We start from the raw sequence: 22,366 nt of genomic DNA on the forward strand, positions 1-22,366 counted from the left end.
GGTTAAAAATAAGGGTCCCGAATGGTATGTTGCCTCCCTGGTGCATGGGTCAGGGTTTTCTCAACATTGACTGGGATTCACTTCGTGTTAGAGGATTAGATGGAGCAGAATTTGTTAGGAACATCCAGGACGGTTTTGTAGAGCAGTCTGTAAACAGTCCAACTCTGGAAGGGGCCATACTAGACATGGTGTTGGTGAATGAGTCCCGACTAGGTGGTTGAAGTTTCAGTAGTGGGAATAGTGGTCACAATTTTTTGTCCATGGACAAAGATGTGAGTGGTCCTAATGGAAGAGTGCTAAATTGTGGCAAGTCTGACTATTGCTAACTTTGGCAGGAGCCGGGGAATGTGGATTGGTAGCAGCTGTTTGAAGGTAAATCCACATTTGATAGAGGTCTAAAAGGAGTCATGAAATATCATTAGCAAACAGGGTTAATGAAATTCCCAAAGCCTTTTAATCATATATAAGGAACAAGAGGGTAATTAGGGAAAGGGATGGCCCACTCAAAGACAAAGGAGGAGTGCTATGTGTGGAGTCAGAGAAAATGGGTGAGATTCTTAACGAGTACTTTGCATCGGTATTCACCGAGGTGAGGAACACATTGGATGTTGAGGCTAGGGATAGATGTTTAATTACTCTAGGTCAAGTCAGCATAAGGAAGGAGGAAGTGTTGGATATTCTAAAAGGCATTATGTGGACAAGTCCACAGGTCTGGATGGGATCTCTCCCAGGTTACTGAGGGAAGCGAGGGAGGAAATGGCTGGGGCCTTAACAGATATCTTTGCAGCATCCTTGAACATGAGTGAGGTCGCGTAATAAACTGGAGAATTGCTAATGTTGTACCCTTGTTCAAGAACGGTAGCAGGGATAATCCAGGAAATTATAGATCCAGGTAATTATAGATCAGAGAGCCTGACATCAGTGGTAGGGAAGCTACTGGAGAAGACACTGAGGGATAGGATCTATTCCCATTTGGAAGAAAATGGGCTTATCAATAATGGGAAGCATGATTTTGTGCAGAGAATGTCATATCTTACAAACTTAATAGAATTCTTTGAGGAAGTGACAAAGTTGATTAATGAGGGAAAGACTGTAGATGTCATTTACATGGATTTCAGTAAGGTGTTTGATAAGATTCCTCATGGTAGACTGACAGAGAAAGTGAAGTTGCATGGGGTCCAGGGTCACACATTGGAGACCTGTTAACAGTTGTGTTCCACAGGGATTCGTGTTTGAACCACTGTTATTTGTGATATACATAAGTGATCTGGAGGAAGGTGAAGGTGATCTGATTAGCAAGTTTACAGATGATACCAAGATTGGTGGAGTAGCAAATAGTGAAAGGGACTGTCAGAGAATACAGCAGAATTTAGGTAGATTGGAGAGTTGGGCAGAGAAATGGCAGATGGAGTTGAATCTGGGAAAATGTGAGGTGATGCATTTTGAAAGATCCAATTCAAGAGCAAACTATACAGTATTTGGAAAAGTCCTGGGAAAAATTGACGTACAGAGAGATCTGGGTGTTCAGGTGCATTATACCATGAAGGTGGCAATACAGGTCAATAAAATGGTCGAGAAGGCATACAACATGCTTTCCTTCATCGGACGGGGTATTGCGCACAAGAGTTGGCAGATCATGTTACAGTTGTATAGGTCTTTGGTTCAGCTACATTTGGAATACTGCATACAGTTCTGGTCGCCATATTACCAAAAGGATGTGGATACTTTGGAGAGGGTGCTAGCTATGAAGAGATTAGGATTATTTTTATGAGAACGATGGAGGTTGAGGGGGGGCCTGATTGTGGTCTACAAAATCATTTTAGATATAGACAAGGTACATAGAAAGAAGCATTTTCCCAGAGTGGAGGACTCAATTACTAGGGGTCATGAGTTTAAAGTAGGAGGGGAAACGTTTAGGGGAGATGTGCACTGAACGTTCCTTACGCTGAGGGTGGTGGGTTCCTGGAATGCCCTGCCAGCGGAGTTGGTAGAGGCGGGCATGATAGTGTCATTTAAGATATATCTAGACAGATAAATGAATGGACAGGGAGCTGAGGGATACAGACCTTAGAAAATAGGAGACAGATTTAGATAGAGCGTCTAGATCGGTGCAGGCTTGGAGGGCCAGAGGGCTTGTTCCTGTGCTGCAATTTTCTTTGTTCTTTATTCTTTCATTATGATAACTGTACTCCTCGGGTTAAAGTACAATACTGGGAAAAGCTGACTGCAGTAATATTAGGCAGAAACTGGAGAATGGTGATTGGGGTGACAATGTGGGGGAAAATCCACATCAATCATCCAGGCATCTTTTAAAGGCCACTTGATTTGAGGTCAGGACCAGCATGTTCCTGTCAAAATGGAGGAAAAAAATGACAAGATTTGGGAACCCTGGATGACAAGAGAAATTGTGAAAGATAAAAGGAAGAATGCATAAGGTTTAAGAAACCGAAGACAGCCAAAGCACTTGAAAATTATAAAGAAAGCAGGAAAGACCTTAAACAAGGAGATAGGAGAGCCAAAAGGGTTTCTGAAATGTCCTTGGCAAACAGGAATAAGGAAAATCCCAAAACGTTCTATACATATATAAGCAACAAGAGGGAACAGGTAGGTCCACTTAAGAATAAAGGTGATTTATGTATGGAACTGGCAGAAGTGGAGAGTCGTTCTTAACAAATACTTTGCATTGGTATTCACAAAGGAGAAAGACATAGTAGATGATGAGCCCAGAGAAGGGTATGCTGATATTCTCGGGTCTGTCAAAATAAAAAAGGAGGTGGCATTCAGTGTTTTAAAAAAGCATCAAGTCCCCAGGGCCTGATTACATCTAACCCAGATTACTGAGGGAGACGAGGAGGAAATTGTTGGGCCCTTGTACAAAACCTTTGAAACCTCTTCAGTCACAGGAGAGGTCCAGCGCATTGGAGATGAGCCAATGTCATTCCTTTGTTTCAGAAGGGCAATAAGGACAATCCAGGAAATTACAGTGAGCCTTACAAAAGTGGCAGGGAACTTATTGAAGTAGATTCTTATGAATAGGATTTGCTTACTTTTGGACAAATATGGACTTATTATTGACAGACAGCATGGTTTCGTCCCAGGGAAGTCATGTCTCTCAAATTTGATTGAGTTTTTTGAGGAAGTGACAAAAATGATTGATATGAGATACTGTCTACATGGGCTTTAGCGAGGCTTTTGATAAGGTCCCTCTTCGCAGGTTGATACAGAAGGTAAAGTCATATGAGATCTGTGGTGATCTGGTAAGATCTCTCTGGTCCTTAGTCATGGAAGACAGAGAATAGCAGTCAAAGGGTGTTTTCTGAGTGGAGATCTATAACTGTTGGTGTTCCGCAGGGATCAGTTCTGGGAACTCTGCTATCGAGTCATAGCTTCCTACAGCACGGAAACAGGCCCTTTGCCCTAAACTGGTCCATGCTTGACCAAAATGTTCATCTACGCTAATGTCATTTCCCTGCACTCGGTCCATATCCTTCTCAACATTTCCTTAACATGTATTTATCTAAATGCCTTTTAAATGTTGTTAGTATACCCACCTCAACCGCATCCACTGGCAGCTCATTCCATATGCATACCACCCTTTGTTTAAAAATGGTGCCTTTCAGGTTCCCTTTTATTCTTTCCCCTCTAACCTTAAACTAATCCTCTCTAGTCTTTGATTTTCCAACTCTGGGAAAAAGAGAGTGCGTTCACCCTATCCAAGCCTCTCATTAACTTATACACTTCCGTAACATGCCCCCTCAGTCTCCTACATTCTGAAGAAAAATGTCCTAACTTGTTTAACCTTTCCCAGTAATGCAGACCATTAAGTTCTGGCAACATCCTTGTAAATTTCTTCTGCGTTCTTTCCAGTTTAGTAACATTCTTCCTATAGCAATACAAAACTCCAAGTGCAGCTTCACCAATGTCCTGTACAACTGCAATATAACTTCCCAACTTATATACTCAATGCCCTGACATAAAGGCCAGTGTGCCAGAAGCCTTTTTCACTGTCCTGTCTACCTGTGACTCCACTTTCAGAGAACTGTGTACCTGAACTCCAAGGGCCCTCTGTTCCATTACACTCCTTAAGGGCCTACCATTCAGCATGAAACTTCTGCCCTGATTTGGCTTTCAAAATGCAAGACCTCTCACTTATCTATACTAAACTCCATTTGCCATTTGTCAGCCCACTTCCCCATCTGATTGAAGTCCTGGTGCAATTTCTGATAAATCCTCCTCCCTGTCCACGATGCCACCTATTTTTGTGTCATCTGCAAACTTACTAATAATGCCTTGTACATTCTGACCCAAATCATTGATACAGATAATAAACAGCAAAAGTCCCAGCACCGACCCTCGATAGCACTCCACTAGTCACTGGCCTCCTGTCCAACAAGCATCCTTCCACTATTACCATCTGCTTCCTATCATCAAGCCAATTGTGTATCCAATTTGCCAGCTCCCTCTGAATTCTATGTGATCTTCCAGAGCAGCCCACCATGTGGAACCTCATCAAAGGCCTTACTATCTACTGCTCTGCACTCATCAACCTTCCTCGTCACTTCATCAAAGAACACTAACAAATTTCTCTGTAATCTGTAGAAATGATTTGGAGGAGAATTAGGTGGTTTGAAAATGACACAAATGTGGGGGAGTCGCAGATAGTGAGAAGGATTTCCAGAGGACACTGCACAACATACACAGGCTGCAGACATGGGCTGAGAATTGACAGATGGAATTGAATATGGACAAATGCAAGGTAATGCATTTTGGAAGGACTAATGCACAGGGTAAGTATACAGTAAACGGCAGAACCCTTAGGAGCATTAATGTACGGAGATATCTAGGTCTACAGTGCCCTGAAAATGGCAATACAAGTGGATAAGGTGGTCAACAAGGCATATGGCATGCTTGCCTTCATTGATTAGGGCATAGAGTTTAAAACTTGGCAAGTTGTGTTACAGCTGTATAGACCTTTAGTTAGGCCACATTTGGAATATTATGTACAGTTCTGGTCGCCAAACTACCAGAAGGTTGTGGAAGCTTTGGACAGGGTACAGAAAAGGTTTACCAGAATGTTGTCCAGTTTGGAGGTTATTAGCTATGACGAGACTTTGAACACATTTGGTTTGATTTCACTTGAACGTCAGAGGCTAAGGGGCAACCTGATAGAATTTTACAAATTATGAGAATTATGGATAGTATGGTTCATCAGGGACTCTTTCCAGGGTAGAAATGGCAATTAATAAGGGGCATCAGCTTAAGGTAAAAGGGTGCAAAATAAAAGATGTGATAGGCAAGCTTTCTTTTACATAAAGGGTGGCAAGTACCTGGAAGACATTGCCTCCAGAGATGTAGCAGCAGATGCAATAGCAATACTCAAGAGGCATCGTTACTGACATGAATAGGCAGAGAAGAGAGGGTTACAGACTGTGTTGAGGCAAAAAGGTTTTTAGTTTAGAAAGGTGTCATATGCCAGTATGTGCTCAGTGGGCTGAAGGACCCGTTTCTGTGCTGTACTTTCTCTGTTTGTTCTTAAGGTTCTGGGTAATCCAAGATGGAGGATGGGAAAAAATTATGGCTGTAAGAGCCGCTCCTTTTTTGAACTATTTTTGTGTTGGAGCTAATTTTGTCAAATTCTAGGAACATTTTCAGCTTTTTCTTTGTTTTGGAACATTGGGGGAAAATAAAGAGATCAAACAATGACACTTTAAAAGGAGGAAGAGAGATAAAACATGTGGGAAGTGAATCAAATGAGAAAGAAACCTGCACAGCTGTCTGACCCAGTTAACCTGCATAGCTGACTGCCTCTGCTGTTTGATTTCAAATATCTCTGGACATTGGAGTTGTCTAAGAAAAATAAACAAACAGTGAAATTCACAGCTAACCCTGGAGAAACCTGGGCAACAAGTGGCTAACCTAAAGTACGTTCTTACTGGTTTTTTATGCAAATCTACATATTAGTGTCTAGAATGGGTTCTTTTTTAATTATATGTTTTTTTTACTAAGATGTGTATCTTGATCAAACTTTAAAAATATAAAACATAGGTACTAAGGTAGCCTGAAGCAATGTTTTAGATCACTAAGACTGCGCTATTTTTCTAAGTTTGTAGATTGTTAAAGTTCGAAAATGGCCTTTTGTAAAGTGATGTGCTCTTCCTGTTGGATGTGGAAGATTAAGGATCATGATACTAATGATTATGTCTGCAGGAAATATGTTTGTTTATGAATTCTACAATTGCAAGGATCAGTTGCAGTGGCAGTTAGAGACAATGAAAAATCTACAGGTGTGATGCATGAAAGGATAAAAACCACAAATACAGTCAGGTAGATGGGTTACTTCCAGGAAATGTAGAGGAGTGATGCAGGTAGTGCAGCAGTCTCCTTTATGTATCCCCATCTCAAACAAATATGCTGTTTTGGAAAATGTAGGTGATGCAATCTCAGGGGAATGTAGTATGGATAGCCAGGTTTCTGGTACCGAGACTGGCTTTACTGTAAAAGGGTTATGACAGGTTCCAAGTGATCGATTATGATAGGGGACGCTCTAGTCAGAGGCACAGACAAACATTTCTGTGGCTGACCCAACAAAATAATGTGTTGTCTCCTTGGTGTTGAATCAAGGATATCCTGGAGAGGGTGAGAATATTCTCAATGGGGAATGGGAACAGTAGGAGGTTGTTGTAAACATTGGAACTGAGGACACAAGAAGAGAAAAGGATGAGGTTCTGAGGAGAAAGCATAGGAAGTTGGCAGGAATTTTAAAAAAAGGTCCTTAAGGTTAGAAATATTTGGATTACTATTAATGCCATGAGTTAGTGAGTGTAGGAATAGAAGGATAGAGTAGATGACTGTGTGGCTGAGGAGCTTCTGAAGGGGAGAAGGATTCACAATTTGGATCATTGGAATCTCTATTAGGGTAGAAGTAACCTGTATGCGAAAGATGGATTGCACCTGAATTAGAAGGAGACTAATGTGCTGGTGGGGAGATTTACTCAAGCTGCTCGGGAGGATTTAAACTAGTAAGGGCGTGGGGTTGAACCCAGGGAGAAATTGAGAAAAGAGATATGTCTGAGACTGGTACAGTTGGGAAAAGGAGCGAGTCAAACTGTAAGGGCAAGCAGGAATGAAGCAGAGAATGAGGTAGGACTGATAAATTCAACTCTTTCAATGCAAGGGGCCTAACAGGTAAGACTAACAAACTCTGGAAACATTGACAATGAGACTGAGCTATTATAGTGATTACAGAAACGTGGCTCAGGGATGGACAGGACGGACAGCTTAATGTTCCAGGATATAGATGTGATAGGAAGGATAGGAAGGATGGGGGAGTGGTTTGTGGGGGGCCAGAGAGGAGGGGAGTGGTGTTTTTGATAAGGGATGACATTACAGCTGAAATTAGGGAGGATATTCTTGGGAATATGCACACGGAAGTTATTTGGGTGGAACTGAGAAATAAGAAAGGGGATTGTACTCCAGACCTGAAAAGCGTGGCACTGGAAAAAGCACAGCAGGTCAGGCAGCATCTGAGGTAAAGGAGAATCAACATTCGGGCATAAGCCCTTCATCAGGAAAGTGGAGTGGTAAGGGGGTGGGGATGGGGGTATGAGAGTTTGGATGGCGATAAGTAGATGCAGGTAGGAAGTGATGTGATAGGTCAGTGGGCAGGGTAGAGCGGATTGGTGGAAAGGAAGATGGACAGGTAGGTCGGGTCAAGAGGGCGGTGCGAAGTTGGAGGATTGGATCTGGGGTGAGGTGGGAGGTGGGGAGATTTAGAAACTGGTAAAGCCAATGTTAATGCGTGTGATTGTAGAGTCCCGATGTGGAAGATGAGACGTTCTTCCTCCAATTGGCGGGTGGCTTTGATTTGGCGGTGGCAGCCCAGGAGCTAGCCTCATGGCCTTAAGGGAGTGGGAGGGGGAGTTGACGTGGTTAGCCACAGGATGGTGGGGTTGGTTGGTGTGTGTATCAGAGGTGTTCCGTGAACTGCTCTGCAAGTTGGCACTCGGTCTCCCCGACATAGAGGAGACCACATCGAGAGCAACTGATGCAGTAATTGAAGTGGGTGGATGTGCAGGAGTATCTCTGCTGGATTTGAAATGATCCTTTAGGGCCTTGGATGGAGGTGCGGGGGGAGGTGTGGGTACAGGTTTTAAACCTCGTGTGGTGACAAGGGAAGGTGCCAGGAGTGGAGGGTGGGGTTGGTGGGGAGCATGGACCTAACGAGGGAGTCATGGAGGGAATGGTCTCTGCGGAATGTAGGTAGGGGTGGGGAGGGAAATATACTTCATGTGGTGGGGTCTGATTGTAGGTGGCAAAAATGGTGGAGAATAATGCACTGTATCTGGAGATTCATGGGCTGGAATGTGAGGACTGGGGAGGGGGGTTCTATCATTTTTGCGGTTTGTGGTGGGATACGAAGACAGAGGTGCGGGATGTGCAGGGCATTGTTGATCACGTGGGAGGGGCAGTCGCAATCCTTGAAACAGGGTGACATCTGGAGTGGATTGCTCCTCCTGTGAGCAGATATGGTGGGGGCAGAGGAATTGGGAGTAAGGGATCATGTTCATCAACTTCACCAACACTTCCACCTGATCTCAAGTTCACATGGTCCATCTCTGACATCACCCTCCCCTTCCTGGGCCTCTCAGTCTTGTCTCTGGTGACCAACTCAATACTGATTCAATACTCAATATTTCAAACCCAACAACTCCCACAGCTACCTTAGCTACACCTCCTTCCACCCACCACTACCACCACCACCCATCCTCAACCTGTAAAAACATGATCCCTTACTTCCAATTCCTCTACCTCGGTCATACCTGCTCCCAAGAGGAGCAATTCTACTCCAGGAAATCCCAGACATCCTCCTACTTCAAACACCACAACTTTGCCCCCCATGTGATCAACAATGCCCTTCATCGCATCTCCTTCACTTCCCACACCTCTGCCCTTGAACACACCATTCCCATACCAGCAAGGATCAAATCCCCACCTCGATCCTCACATTCTACCCCAGAAATCTCCAGATACTGTGCATTATCCTCTGCCATTTTTGCACCTACAGTCAGACTCCACTACCAAAAATATATTTCCCTCCCCACCCCCATCTGCATTCCAAGAGACCATTCCCGCCATTACTCCCTCGTTAGGTCTACACTCCCCTTAATCCATCCTCCACACCTGGCCCCTTCCCCTGCCGTCGCAATCGGTGCAAAACCTGCACTCACCTACCCCCTCACCTCCATACAAGGTCCTAAAGAATCATTTCAAATCCAGCAGAGATTTTCCTGAATATTCTCCTACCACATTAACTGCATCAGTTGCTCTCGGAGACTGAGTGTCAACTCGCAGAGTGGTTGAGGAAACATCTCTGTTCGGCACGTACCAATCAACCCCATCACCCTGTGGCCAACTACTTCAACTCCCCCTCCCATTCTCCCAAGGACATGCAAATCCTGGCGCTCCTCTACAACCAAATCAAAGCCACCCGCCAATTGGAGGAAGAACACCTCATCCTCCAGCCAGGACCCTAAACTCACATGGCATCAACATTGACTTTGCCAATTTGCCATGAAAAACATGTATACTGTTTTGGATACTGTTGAGGGGGGATGACTTACCAGGGGTATGCAGTGAGGCCCAGGTGTCTGGCACAGAGCCTGTCCCTGTTACACAGAAGGGAAGGAGGGAAAGGAGGAGAGTGTTAGCCATTAGGGACTCAATAGTTAGAGGGTCAGATAGAAGGTTTGTTGGGAACGAACGAGACTCACAATTGGTGTGTTGCCTCCCAGGTGCCAGGGTACATGATGTCTCAGATCGTATCTTTGGGGTCCTGAAGGGAGAGGGTGACCAGTCTCAAGTCATGGTCCATGTAGGTACCAACAATATAGGTAGAAAGAGGGACAGGGATGTAAGGAACAACTTCAGGGAGCTAGGGTGGAAGCTGAGAGCTAGAACAAACAGTTGTTATCTCTGGTTTGTTACCCATGCCACGTGATAGCGAGGCAAAGAATAGGGAGAGATATCAGCTGAACACGTGGCTGCAAAAATGATGCAGGAAGGAGGGTTTCAGGTACTTGGATAATTGGGGCTCATTCTGGGGAAGGTGGGACCTGTACAAACAGGAAATTTGCTGGTGCTATTCGGGTGGGTTTAAACTAGCTCAGCAGGGGGATGGGAACTTGAGGTGTAGTTGCAGTGCACAGGAGGATGAGAGTAGGGAGGACAGGGACAGGATTTCAGAGTCACAGGAATGTGCTGGCAGACAGTAAGCTGAAGTGTGTCTACTTCAACGCCAGAAGTATCTGAAATAAGGTAGGTGAGCTTGCAGCATGGATAGGTATCTGGGATTTCAATTTTACGGCCATTTCAGAGACACAGATAGAGCAGGGTGAGGAATGGATGTTGCAGGTTCCAGGGTTTAGATCTTTCATTAAGAACAGGCAAGGCAGTAAAAGAGGGGGAGGTGAGGCCTTGTTAGTCAAGGATAGTATAACAGTGGCTGAAAGAACTTTTGACAAGGACTCGTCTATCGAGGTAGTGTGGGCTGAGGTTAGAAACAGATGAGAGGTCACACTGCTTGGAGTTTTTTATAGGCCTCTGCAGAGTTCCAGGGAGGTGGAGGAGAGGATTGGTAAAATGATTCTGTGTAGGAGTGAAAGGAACAGGGTGGTCATTATGGGGGATTTTAACTTCCCCAACATTGATTGGAAATGCTATAACTCTAGTACATCGGATGGATCAGTTTTTGTCCAATGTGTACAGGAGGGTTTCCTGACATAGTATGTCGAAGGGCCGACAAAAGGGGAGGCCACACTGGATCTGGTGCTTGGTAATGAACCAGACCAGGTGTTTGATTTAGTTGTAGGTGAGCACTTTGGAGAGAGTGACTATAATTCAGTTATGTTTAGTTTAGTGATGGAAAGGGATAGGTACATGCCACAGGTCAAGAGTTATCATTGGGGCAAGGGCAATTTTAATGCGAATAGGCAAGAATTAGGATGCATAGAATGGGGTAGCAAAATGCAGGGGATGCAGACAATGGAAATGTGGAGCTGGTTTAAGGAACAGAGATTGTGTGTCATTGATAGGTATGTCCCTGTGAGGCAGGGAGGAAATGATAAGGTAAGGGAACCGTGGTTTACTACAGAAATTGCATCTCTTGTTAAGCAGAAGAAGGAAGCTTATGTGTTGATGAGGCAAGATGGTTCAGATGAAGTGATGGAGAGTTACAGAACAGCTAGGGAGGATTTAAAGAGAGAGTTAAAAAGAGCAAAGAGAGGACACGAGCAGTCTTTAGCAAATGGAATAAAGGAGAACCCTAAAGCTTTCTATAGCTATGTGAGGACTAAGAGGATGATTAAGGTAGGGATAGGGCCAGTCAAAGACATAAGTGGGAAATTGAGTGTGGATCTGGTGGAGATCAGAGAGGTGCTAAACGAACATTTCTCATTGGTTTTCACTCAGGAAAAGGAGAATATTGTCGAGGAGAAGAATGAGGTACGAGATATTAGACTAGAAAGGATCGAGGTTAGTTATGAACAGGTGTTATCAATTCTAGAAGGAGTGAAAATAGACAAGTCCCCTGGGTGGATGGGATTTATCCGAGGATTCTCTGGGAAGTTAGGGAGGAGATAGCAGAGCCTTTGGCTTTGACATTTGAGTTGTCATTGTCTACAGGTTTAGTACCAGAGGAGTGGAGGATTGCAAATGTTGTGCCATTTTTCAAGAAGGGTAGTAGAGATGACCCAGGTAATTATAGACCAGTGAGCCTTATTTCTGTTGTAGGAAAGATTATAGAAAGGATTATAAGAGATAAGATTTATAATCATCTTGCAAGCAACAACATGGTTTCGTCAAGGGCAGATCATGTCTTACAAACCTCATTCAGTTTTTTGAGAAGGTGACCAAGCATGTAAGTGAGGGTAGGGCAATTGACGTGGTATACATGGACTTCAGTAAAGTCTTTGATAAGGTAGGCTGTTGGAGAAAGTGCAGAGGCATGGAATTGAGGCTGATTTATCAGTTTGGATTAGAAACTGGCTTTCTGAAAGAAGGCAGCGAGTGGTGGTTAATGGAAAATATTCAGCCTGGAGTCCGGTTACTGGTGGTGTGCCACAGGGATCTGTTTTGGGACCATTGCTGTTTGTCATTTTTATAAATGACTTAGACGCAGGCATAGGTGGATGGATTAGTAAATTTGAAGATGACACTAAAGTCGATGGAATAGTGAACAGTTTGGAAGAATGTTACAGGTTGCAGGGGGACTTGGATAAACTGCAAAATTGGGTTGAGAGGTGGAAAATGGAGTTCAATGCAGCCAAATGTGAGGTGATGCACTTTGGGAAGAATAACAGGAAGGCAGAGTACTGGGTCAATGGAAAGATTCTTAGTAGTGTGGATGCACAAAGGGATCTTGGAATCCATGTACATAGATCCCTGAAAGTTGCCACCCAGGTTGATAGTGCTGTTAAGAAGGCATACCGCGTGTTAGGTTTCATTCGTAGAGGGATTGAGTTCCGGAACCGCAATATCATGCTGCAACTATGCAAAACGCTGGTGCGACCACACTTGGAATATTGTGTACAGTTCTGGTCGCCATATTTCAGGAAGGATGTGGAAGCATTGGAAAAGGTGCAGAGGAGATTTACCAGGATGTTGCCTGGTCTGGAGGGAAGGTCTTATGAGAAAAGACTGAGAGACTTGGGTCTGTTCTCATTGAAAAGAAGAAAGCTAAGAGGGGATTTGATGGAGGCATACAAGATGATCAGAGGATTAGATAGAGTAGACAGTGAAAGCCTTTTTCCTAGGATGATGCCGTCAGTTTGTCAGAGGGGGCATAACTACAAATTGAGGGTGATAGATTTAAGATGTCAAAGGCAGGTTCTTTACTCAGAGAGTGGTAAGGTCGTGGTATGCCCTGCTTGCCAATGTAGTCAACTCAGCCACATTAGGGAGATTTAAACAATCCTTAGATAAGCACATGGATGATGATGGGATAGTGTAGGGGAACGAGCTGCGCGACATCGAGGGCCGAAGGACCTGTTCTGCGCTGTATTGTTCTATGTTCTAATTTCCAAATCTCCCCATCACCTCACCTCACCCCATATCCAACCCTCCAACTCAGCACCACCCTCTTGACTTGTCCATCTTTCTTTTCATCTATCTGTTCCACTCCACAACAACCTATCACAATCACTTTGTACCTGTATCCATCTATCGCCATCCCAACTATCATACCCCAGTCCAACCTGTTCCCCGCTATTTATCTCTCAGCTCCTTCTTCCCCCACATTCCCGATGAAGGGCTAATGCCTGAAACGTTGACTCTCCTGCTCCTCTGATGCTGCCAGACCTGCTGTGCTTTCTCCAGTGCCATGCTTTTCAACTCTGACTCTCTAGCATCTGCAGTCCTCACTTTCTCCTTGCACTGTAGTCTCCACCCATCCATCCCACAATAGTCAGGTGGAAATTGAGAAACAAATTTGTAAAGAGATCTCAGTTTTCTACAATAATAATAGGGTGGTTATGGCAGTGGATTTCAATTTTCCAAACATAGATTGGGACTACCATAGTGTTTAGGGCTTGGATAGAAAGGAATTTGTTAAGTGTATACATGAACATTTTCTGATTCAGTATGTGTATTACTGAAAGTGCCAAACTTGACCTACTCTTGAGAAATAAGGCAGGGCAGATGACTGAGGTATCAGTGGGGGAGCACTTTGGAGGCAGTGCCCATAATCCTAATTGTTTTAAAGTAGTGATGGAAAAGTGACTAGATCTAAAAGTTAAAGTTCTAAATTGGATGAAGGCAAATTTTGACAGTATTAGGCAAGAACTTTCAAAAGTTGATTGGGGGCGGATGTTTGCAGGACAATGGGAAGTCTTTAAAAATGAGATAACAAGAGTCCAGAGACAATATGTCCCTGTTAAAATGAAGGACAAGACTGGTAGGTGTAGGGAATGCTGGACGATGAGAGAAATTGAGATTTTGGTCAAGAAAAAGAAGGAAGCATATGTCGGAAGTACAGACAGCAGTATTGAGTGAATCCCTAAAAAAGTATAAAGGCAGTAGGAATATACTTGACAGATATCAGGATGGCAAAAATTGAATGCGAGATAGCTTTGGCAAATAGAGTAAGGAAAATTCAAAGGGATGTTACAAATACATTAAGGACAAAAGAGTAACAAGGGAGAGAATAGGGCCCCTTAAAGATCAGCAAGGTTTCCTAAGTGTGGAACCGCAGGACATGGGGAAATACTAAACAGGCACTGCTCATTAGTGTTTACTGTTGAGAAGGATATGGAAGATACAGAATGCGGGGGAAATAAATAGCGATATCTAGAAAAATGTCCCTATTGCAGAGATGGTGGTCCTGGACACCTTAAAACGCAGAAAGATGAATAAATTCCCAGGACCAGATCAGATGTACCCTCGAACCTTGTGGGAAGCTAAGTAATTGATCGTCCGGCCCCTTGCTGAAACACTTGTATCATCAATAACTACAAGTGTGGTGCTGGAGGACTGGACGTAGACTAATATGTTGCCACAATTTAAGAAAGGTGTTTGGAAGAGGCTATGGAACTGTAGACCAGTGAGCCTGACACTGGTGAGCAGGTTTTTGGAGGCAATCCTGAAGTACAGGATTTCCATGTATTTGGAAAGGCAAAGATTGATTATGGATAGTAAACATGGCTTTTGGGCGTAGGAAATCATGCCTCACAAACTTGATTGAGGGTTTTGAAGTAACAAAGAGGATTGATGAAGGCAGTGTAGTGGACATGATCTGTATGGACTTCAGTAAGGCATTTTTCATGGTAGACTGCTTAGCAAAATTAGATCAAATGTTATACAGGGAGAACTAGCCATTTGGATAGAACACGCTTGAAGGTAGAAGGCAGAGAGTGTTGGTGGAGGGTTACTTTTCAGACTGGAGGCCTGTGACCGGTGATGTTCTACATGGATCGGTGCTGGGTTCACTACTTTTTGTCATTTATATACATTATTTGGATGTGAATATGGGAGGTATGGTCTGTAAGTTTGCTAATTAAACCAAAATTGGACATGTAGTGGACAGCGAAGAAGTACCGCAGAGTACAAAAGGAACTTGATCAGATGGGCCAATGGCCAAGGACTGGCAGATAGAGTTAAATTTAGATAAATGCATTTTAGAAAGGGAAATCAGAGCAGGATTTATACACTTAATGATAAGGTCCTCGGGAGTGTTCAGCAAAGAGACCTTGGAGTGCAGATTCATAGTTCCTTGAAAGTAGGGTAACAAGTAGACAGGATAGTGAAGATGATGTTTGGCATGCTTTCCTTTATTGGTCAGAGCATTGAGTATTGGAGTTGGTAAATCATGTTGCAACTGTACAGGACATTGATATGGCCACTTTAGGAATACTGCGTGCAGTTTGGTCTCCCTGCTATAGGAAGGATGTTGTCAAATTTGAAAGGGTTCAGAAAATATTTACAAGGATGTTGCCAGAGTTGGAGAGTTTAAGCTATAGCAGGAGGCTGAATAAGCTGTGGCTGTTTTCCCTGGTGTGTCAGAGGCTGAGGGGTGGCCTGATAGAAGTTTATAAAATCATGAGTGGTAGGGATAGGGTGAATAGCCAAGGTGTTTTCCCGAGGATGAAGGAGTCCAAAACTAGAGGACATAGGTTCAGGGTGAGAGGGGACAAATTTAAGAATGGCCCAAGGGGCAACGTTTTCATACAGAGGGTGTTGCACGTATGAATTGAGCTGTCAGTGGAAGTGGTGGAGGCAGGTACAAATACAACATTTAAAACACATCTGGATGGGTTTATGATTGGAAGAGTTTAGAGGGATATGGGCCAAAGGCTGGCAAATGGAACTAGATTAATTTAGGATATCTGGTTGATATGAACACGTTGGACCAAAGGGTCTGTTTCCATGCTGCATAGCTCTGTGACTCTGGTACTGGATTCACGCCTTTCCGTTGTAAATTAATAGGGTGATATTAGACCAGACATTCATATGCCTGAGAAATATTATGTACATACATAATGTTGAGTCATAATGAACATTTGTTGGATTTTCATGCCCAGCTTATATTATGGGAGTTCAAGGTTTGTGTAAAGATTTGTAGCTTGGGTGGCTTTTGCAGTTGTTGTGGGTATGTTTGCCGAGCTGCAAAGTTGGTTTGCAGACGTTTCGTCCCCTTTCTGACTGACATCCTCAGTGCTGTGGACCCTCTTGTGAAGTACTGCTGTACTGTGTATTGTAGCCCTTTCAAACAGGGTCCTAATGCAGCTTCTTGTGTGTGTGGTTCGGTGATTGCTGTTATAATTCAGGATATGGTCCGTGTGTGTGGCTCTTCTGTACACTTTAAGGGCTTCTCTCTCCTAACTGAAGAGACACAGCAAACAGTCAGACAAACCATTATACCCTTACTGACGAAGAAAACACAAACGAACAACCTTTATACAAAGCAGAGAGAATCCTAAGAACACTCAAAAAGGAAAAAAAAACAAAATCATAGTGCCAGCTGATCAAGGCAGAATGAAAGTAACCATGAAAAAATGATTACATGTTACATATAGAAGTCAGAGAAAGCCAGAGACTTACAGATTCTGATAGTTACCAACAGAGGAAGTGTGGCCCCACACCAGAGTTAACTAATAGAATAAACAACATGCTACGGAACCTACACAAAAACAGACTGACAACCAAGACAGATCTACAAAAGATGAAACCAGAAGGCACCAACACCCCACAATTTTATGAAATACCTAAGGTACACAAACAGATATATCACTTAGATCTATTGTGCTACTTCCAGGAACTCCATCAAATAAACTGATAAAATCTCAAACATCTAATCTATGAAATCCAAACACTCCATACAATCATCACAGGAATTCCTAGACATTATCAAGAACATAAACATAGACAAGGACAAAGCGATGGTCTCACTCGACGTTTACTTGATTGACAAAACCTTAGCCAAAGAGACAATAGCCAAACTCCTAGACAAACAGGTAAAAACAATGACTGCAAATGCTGGAAACCAGATTCTGGATTAGTGGTGCTGGAAGAACACAGCAGTTCAGGCAGATGCTTGTATTCCTGATGAAGGACTTTTGCCCGAAATGTCAATTTTACTGCTCCTCGGATGCTGCCTGAACTGCTGTGCTCTTCCAGCACCACTAATCCAGATCCTAGACAAACAAAACAGATGATAGGATAGGGAACCAATCAACAAGGACTGCAGACTCAAACTACAGGACCTATGCTTGACGACACACTTCATATTCAGCAGCCTAATTTTGAATAAATCAATGGGACAGCAATGGGCTCACCCATCTCCTCGCACATAAGAGAAGCAGTGGTGCAAAGACTAGAACAACCCTTCCACAAATCTGATTCAAACTTTGGATCAGCTTATGTGGTAGACACTTTAGTAATAATTAAAAAACAGAGATTGAGAGCACACACTGGATTATCAACACCATACTCACATGAATCAAATTTACAAGAGAGGAAGAAATTAATAATCAACTCCTATTCCTAGATGTGATCATAGAAAGAACACAGAATGCACAACAAAAGTGTACAGAAAAGCCACACACATGGACCAGATCCTGAATTATACCAGCAACCAGCCAATCACACACAAGACAGGCTGCATGAGAACCCTGTTCAAAAGGGCTACATCACACTGCAGCACTCCTGATCTGCGAAGGGAGGAAGAAGAATACCTCTACAAAGTCTTTGCCAAGAACAGATATCTCTGCAATTTCATCCGCAAATGCCTGGCAGACAAACAACATGATGAGGACATGCCACAACCCAACACAGTTACCACTTACCTTATACATAAAAAGTCTCAGAACCGACAGCCAGACTTCTCTGACCACATGGATTCATGACAGCACAACACATGCTCAGACAAAAACTCACCAGAATAAAAGACCCAAAACCCATCATGTGCAGGACAAACATGGTGTACAGGATTCCAAGCAAGGACTCCATGAAATACTACATAGGACAAATAGGCAGACAACTAGCAATCCGCATTCATGAACATCAACTCGCCACTAAATGCCATGGCCAGCTGCTCCTAGTAGCTGTACACACAGATGACATGGACCACAAATTCTTCTGGGACAACACAACAAACAGAGGACAGCCAGAGAATCTTTAGAAGCATGGCACTCACCCATGGACTCCATCAATAAACACACTGACCTAAACCCAATGCACTGACCACTGCAAAAAACAACTGGAACCAGTAACCGGAAGCAGTGGGAATGAAACCAAATAAGTTCCACCTGACAGAGTACAGCGGCACCTCATAGGAGGCTTCACAGCACTGAGGCCGTCACCTAGAAAAGGGACGAAATGTCCGCAAACCAACTTCCCAGCTTGGTATACATACCCACACCAACTGCAATTATGGGAGACGACGTAAGCTTTGCCACATCAGGGTCACATACTCTATTGGAGGGAACTTGTACCATGACCACCGAAGATTGTAAGTAAATTTAAGTGGTGATTTTTTTTTGTAACTTCATTCTCGGAATAAAACATGCTGAATATGCTAACAGGGCCAGTAACTGCGTTATGTGTTGCTGTAATAACAATGACTTAGATATTCAAAAGCGTGCTCTCATAGGATCAGCCTTAGGATAAGGAGGCAGTCATTTTGGACTGACAGGGAGGAAAAATTTCTTAACTCATAGGGTTGTGATATATGAAGTATTCCATCCCAGAGATCTGTGGATGTTGTTTCATATAATAAAGATAAGATTAGGAGAAACTGATTTTTGGTCTGTCAGTGAATAAAGAGGTATGTGGAGTGAGCGAGAAAATGGATTTTAAACCAAACTTCAATCATGACTGGTTCAACAGACTCAACAGACAGTACAATCTTCTGTTTTTATAGTCTTATTTGTTGTCCATTTGTCAACTAAATAATATCATTTGGAGACTAATATATTAAAACATGCCAAAGAACATCAAATACAGTAGTAGAGAGAAAATAACATACATCTTGATTGGTCATGTCCCAGTAAGGTCTCTCCCCATATGACATCACTTCCCACATGACAATGCCATAACTCCAGACATCACTGGCTGATGTGAACTTCCGGTACTGAATGGCCTCTGGTGCTGTCCACCGTATTGGAATTTTCCCTCCCTGCAAGCAAAAGATGAAATTTAAAGATTTGTATACTATTTATATGTTTCTTACATCAGGGATGGGATAAAAGATGGTAATAATTTGATTGGGTATAGTTGGCATGGATTTGCAACTGGGAAATCATATTTAGAACATAGAACATAGAACATAGAAGAATACAGCGCAGTACAGGCCCTTGGGCCCTCGATGTTGCGCCGATCCAAGCCCACCTAAACTACACTAACCCACTATCCTCCATATACCTATCCAATGCCCTCTTAAATGCCCATAAAGAGGGAGAGTCCACCACTGTTACTGGCAGGGCATTCCATGAACTAACGACTCGCTGAGTGAAGAACCTACCCCTAACATCAGTCCTATATCTACCCCCCCTTAATTTAAAGCTATGCCCCCTTGTAATACCCGACTCAATACGCGGGAAGAGGTTCATACTGTCGACCCTATCTAACCCCCAAATCATCTTGTACACCTCAATCAAGTCACCCCTAAACCTTCTTTTCTCTAGTGAAAACAGCCCCAAGTGCCTCAGTCTTTCTTCATACGATTTTCCTTCCATACCAGGCAACATCCTGGTAAACCTCCTCTGCACCCGTTCCAATGCCTCCACATCCTTCCTATAGTATGGCGACCAAAACTGCACACAATATTCCAGATGCGGCCGTACCAGAGTCTTATACAACTGCAAAATATTTGGTAAGCTTGTTGGTGATTGTTCAGCATGTCAGTAGCAAAGCTAAGAAAGAAGAGCTGATAGATAAAGTACACTTGGAATTTCACAGAACTTTAACAAAATACTCCGAGGAGGCTGGTTAGAAAGATTAAAGCTCATGGAATAGGAGTTAATATATGGGCGTGAATTCACGAATAGCTGTTAGAAAAACAGAGATTAAGAATAAATGAGTCATTTTCATGTTGGCGATTTGTAGCAAAAAGTTCAGTATTTGGGCCCCAGGTGAACACAACATCTAATCAATGATTTGGACATGGGACGAAATGTAATTTTTCAAATTTTCAAAACTTACAGATGATACAAAACTAAGTGGGAATGTGTGTTGTCAAGGAGACACACATGGATTGAGGAAGATTTGGATAGTCTTAATGAATGGCAAGAATAAACTGGAAAAATGTGAGGTTATCCATTTTGATGGGACAGACAGATGGTAAGAGGTTGGAAAGTGTAGATGTACAAAGGTCATTCACTCACTATAGTCTAGCATGCAGGTGCATCATGCTGCTGGACTGGTTGATGGAATATTAGCTTTTATTTCATGAGTATTTGAGTGCAAGAAGTGACATATTGCTTCAATTGTATAGGGACATTGGTTAGATTACTCCTGGAGTACTTCACCAGGGTTATTTCTGGAATGTTGGGACTGATCTATGAAGAGAAGTTCATTTAATTGGACCTGTATTATCCAGAATTCCAGAGAATGAGAGGTGTTCTTATTGAAATGTTCAAAGTATTTAAAATGACAGGATGGACACAAGTTAGATATTGTAGGAGAAAGTGAGGACTGCAGATGCTGGAGATCAGAGCTGAAAATGTGTTGCTGGTAAAGCGCAGCAGGTCAGGCAGCATCCAAGGAGCAGGATAATCGATGTTTTGGGCATGAGCCCTTCTTCAGGAACGTTTCATTTATTAAGAATAAATCACTCATTTATTCTTAATTTTCTGTTTTTCTAACAGCTATTCGTGAATTCACGCCCATATATTAACTCCTATTTCATGAGCTTTAATCTTTCTAACCAGCCTCTTTGGAGTATTTTGTTAAAGTTTTGTGAAATTCCAAGTGTACTTTATCTATCAGCAATTGTTCCTATGTTCCTAACATATCTTACAGTTATATTGTTTGCACAACAATATTCTTTACTTCAGGCAGTAAATGTATCTGAAGCACTTACATATGTTTTTAAGACTTTAAAAATGTACAGAAAGAAAATAAATTTTCTCTATTCAATAACAAATTGATTATTTTTGGACCATGTGGAAACTGTTTTTATTAGAAATTCTATTAATTGCTGGTGGTCTTTGAACTTGAGAAACATCATCAGTCTAGTTTAAAAAAAAACCTTACTTAGTTAAGTGATAATTCACAATCAGTCACCTGAAGTCAGAATAGGTGTTGATTACTTTTGGATCTTAACTAGTATGAGTATTTTCAGCTCACCTCAGCTCTAGTTAAGAAAGGGAATGTTGGAAGCTCACGATCAGAAAGCTTGGCACGAGCAGTTGGGACAGAAAACATCCTAAATGAGACCCAGCCAGAGTAAGAGGTTTAGAAGTTTTGAAGCAGAGTGGGAATTCAGAGGGCAAGGCATGCTTTTTACTTTTTTTGTGTTTAAAGTTTGAAAGGACAATATCTGTTGTAATGTGGACCAGGGAATAAGGTGCCTACAGTAATTAAGCATGTTTCAAAAGGTTTAATTTAAACAGCTAAGTCATGCTAGGAGAGCTCAAAACCATGGGATGTTGGCTACAGTTCCAGTGCCTGGGGCCAGTGCAGGAAGTGTCTCCAGCTGGAAGCCCAGGTTTTGTAGCTGGACTTGTAGCTAGGGAGACTGTGTAGCTGGGGACAAAATGGACAGTGTCATGGATCTGCTGGAAAGGAACAAAGGATGCTGCTTAGAAGCGACTGAGGAGGATTCTGGGAGGAGTTGGCTCAGTCACCAGCGACCACCCAGGAATGAATAAAAGGGATGCAAGCTATAGCAGCACAGCCATTTTTGGCGTAGCCATTTTGAGAAAAAGCTGCTTTGTGATTGGAGTGCTACGAGAGGTTTAGGTGTGGGCTTTGGGAATACCAGGCTTCAGTGAGGAGGGTGATCAGCAAGAGGTAAGAGCAAGGTAAGGTCTTGATCTTCGTCTTACTGTAAAGAGTGAGAGATGGTAATTAGAGCAGTGGTATACTTCTCCTGCCAGATATGGGAGATCAGAGGGCAGTCTAGTATCCCTGACAACTATGTCTCCATGAAGTGTGACTGGCTGCAGCTCCTCACAGGCTGCATAGTTCAGTTGGAGAGGCAGTTGGACATGTTGAGGAGCAGACAGGGGGCACAGGTTCAGTCACATACTTGGATGACCACCAGGAGAGGCAGGCAGATAGTGCAGGATTCTCCCTGTGGCTGCTCCCTCTCTAACAGGAATCAGGAAAGTACAACAGCAGCAGCCAGGTCTGTGGCACCACAACTGGCTCTGCT

The 22,366-nt window shown here is 43.0% G+C and overlaps 1 protein-coding gene across 1 annotated transcript in view; it reads right to left on the bottom strand.

The window, feature by feature from the left end:
- The window catches only part of LOC122540083 (ephrin type-B receptor 2-like), a 768,846-nt gene that overhangs the window by 92,417 nt on the left and 654,063 nt on the right, over positions 1-22,366 (bottom strand). The window contains exon 14 of the mRNA XM_043675394.1: positions 19,016-19,165. Within this exon, the coding sequence (XP_043531329.1) occupies positions 19,016-19,165 (150 nt within the window). The remainder of the gene's footprint in view (positions 1-19,015; positions 19,166-22,366) is intronic.

The sequence above is a fragment of the Chiloscyllium plagiosum genome, chromosome 34 (assembly GCF_004010195.1).
Source record: "Chiloscyllium plagiosum isolate BGI_BamShark_2017 chromosome 34, ASM401019v2, whole genome shotgun sequence".
Taxonomy (NCBI): Eukaryota; Metazoa; Chordata; class Chondrichthyes; order Orectolobiformes; family Hemiscylliidae; genus Chiloscyllium; species Chiloscyllium plagiosum.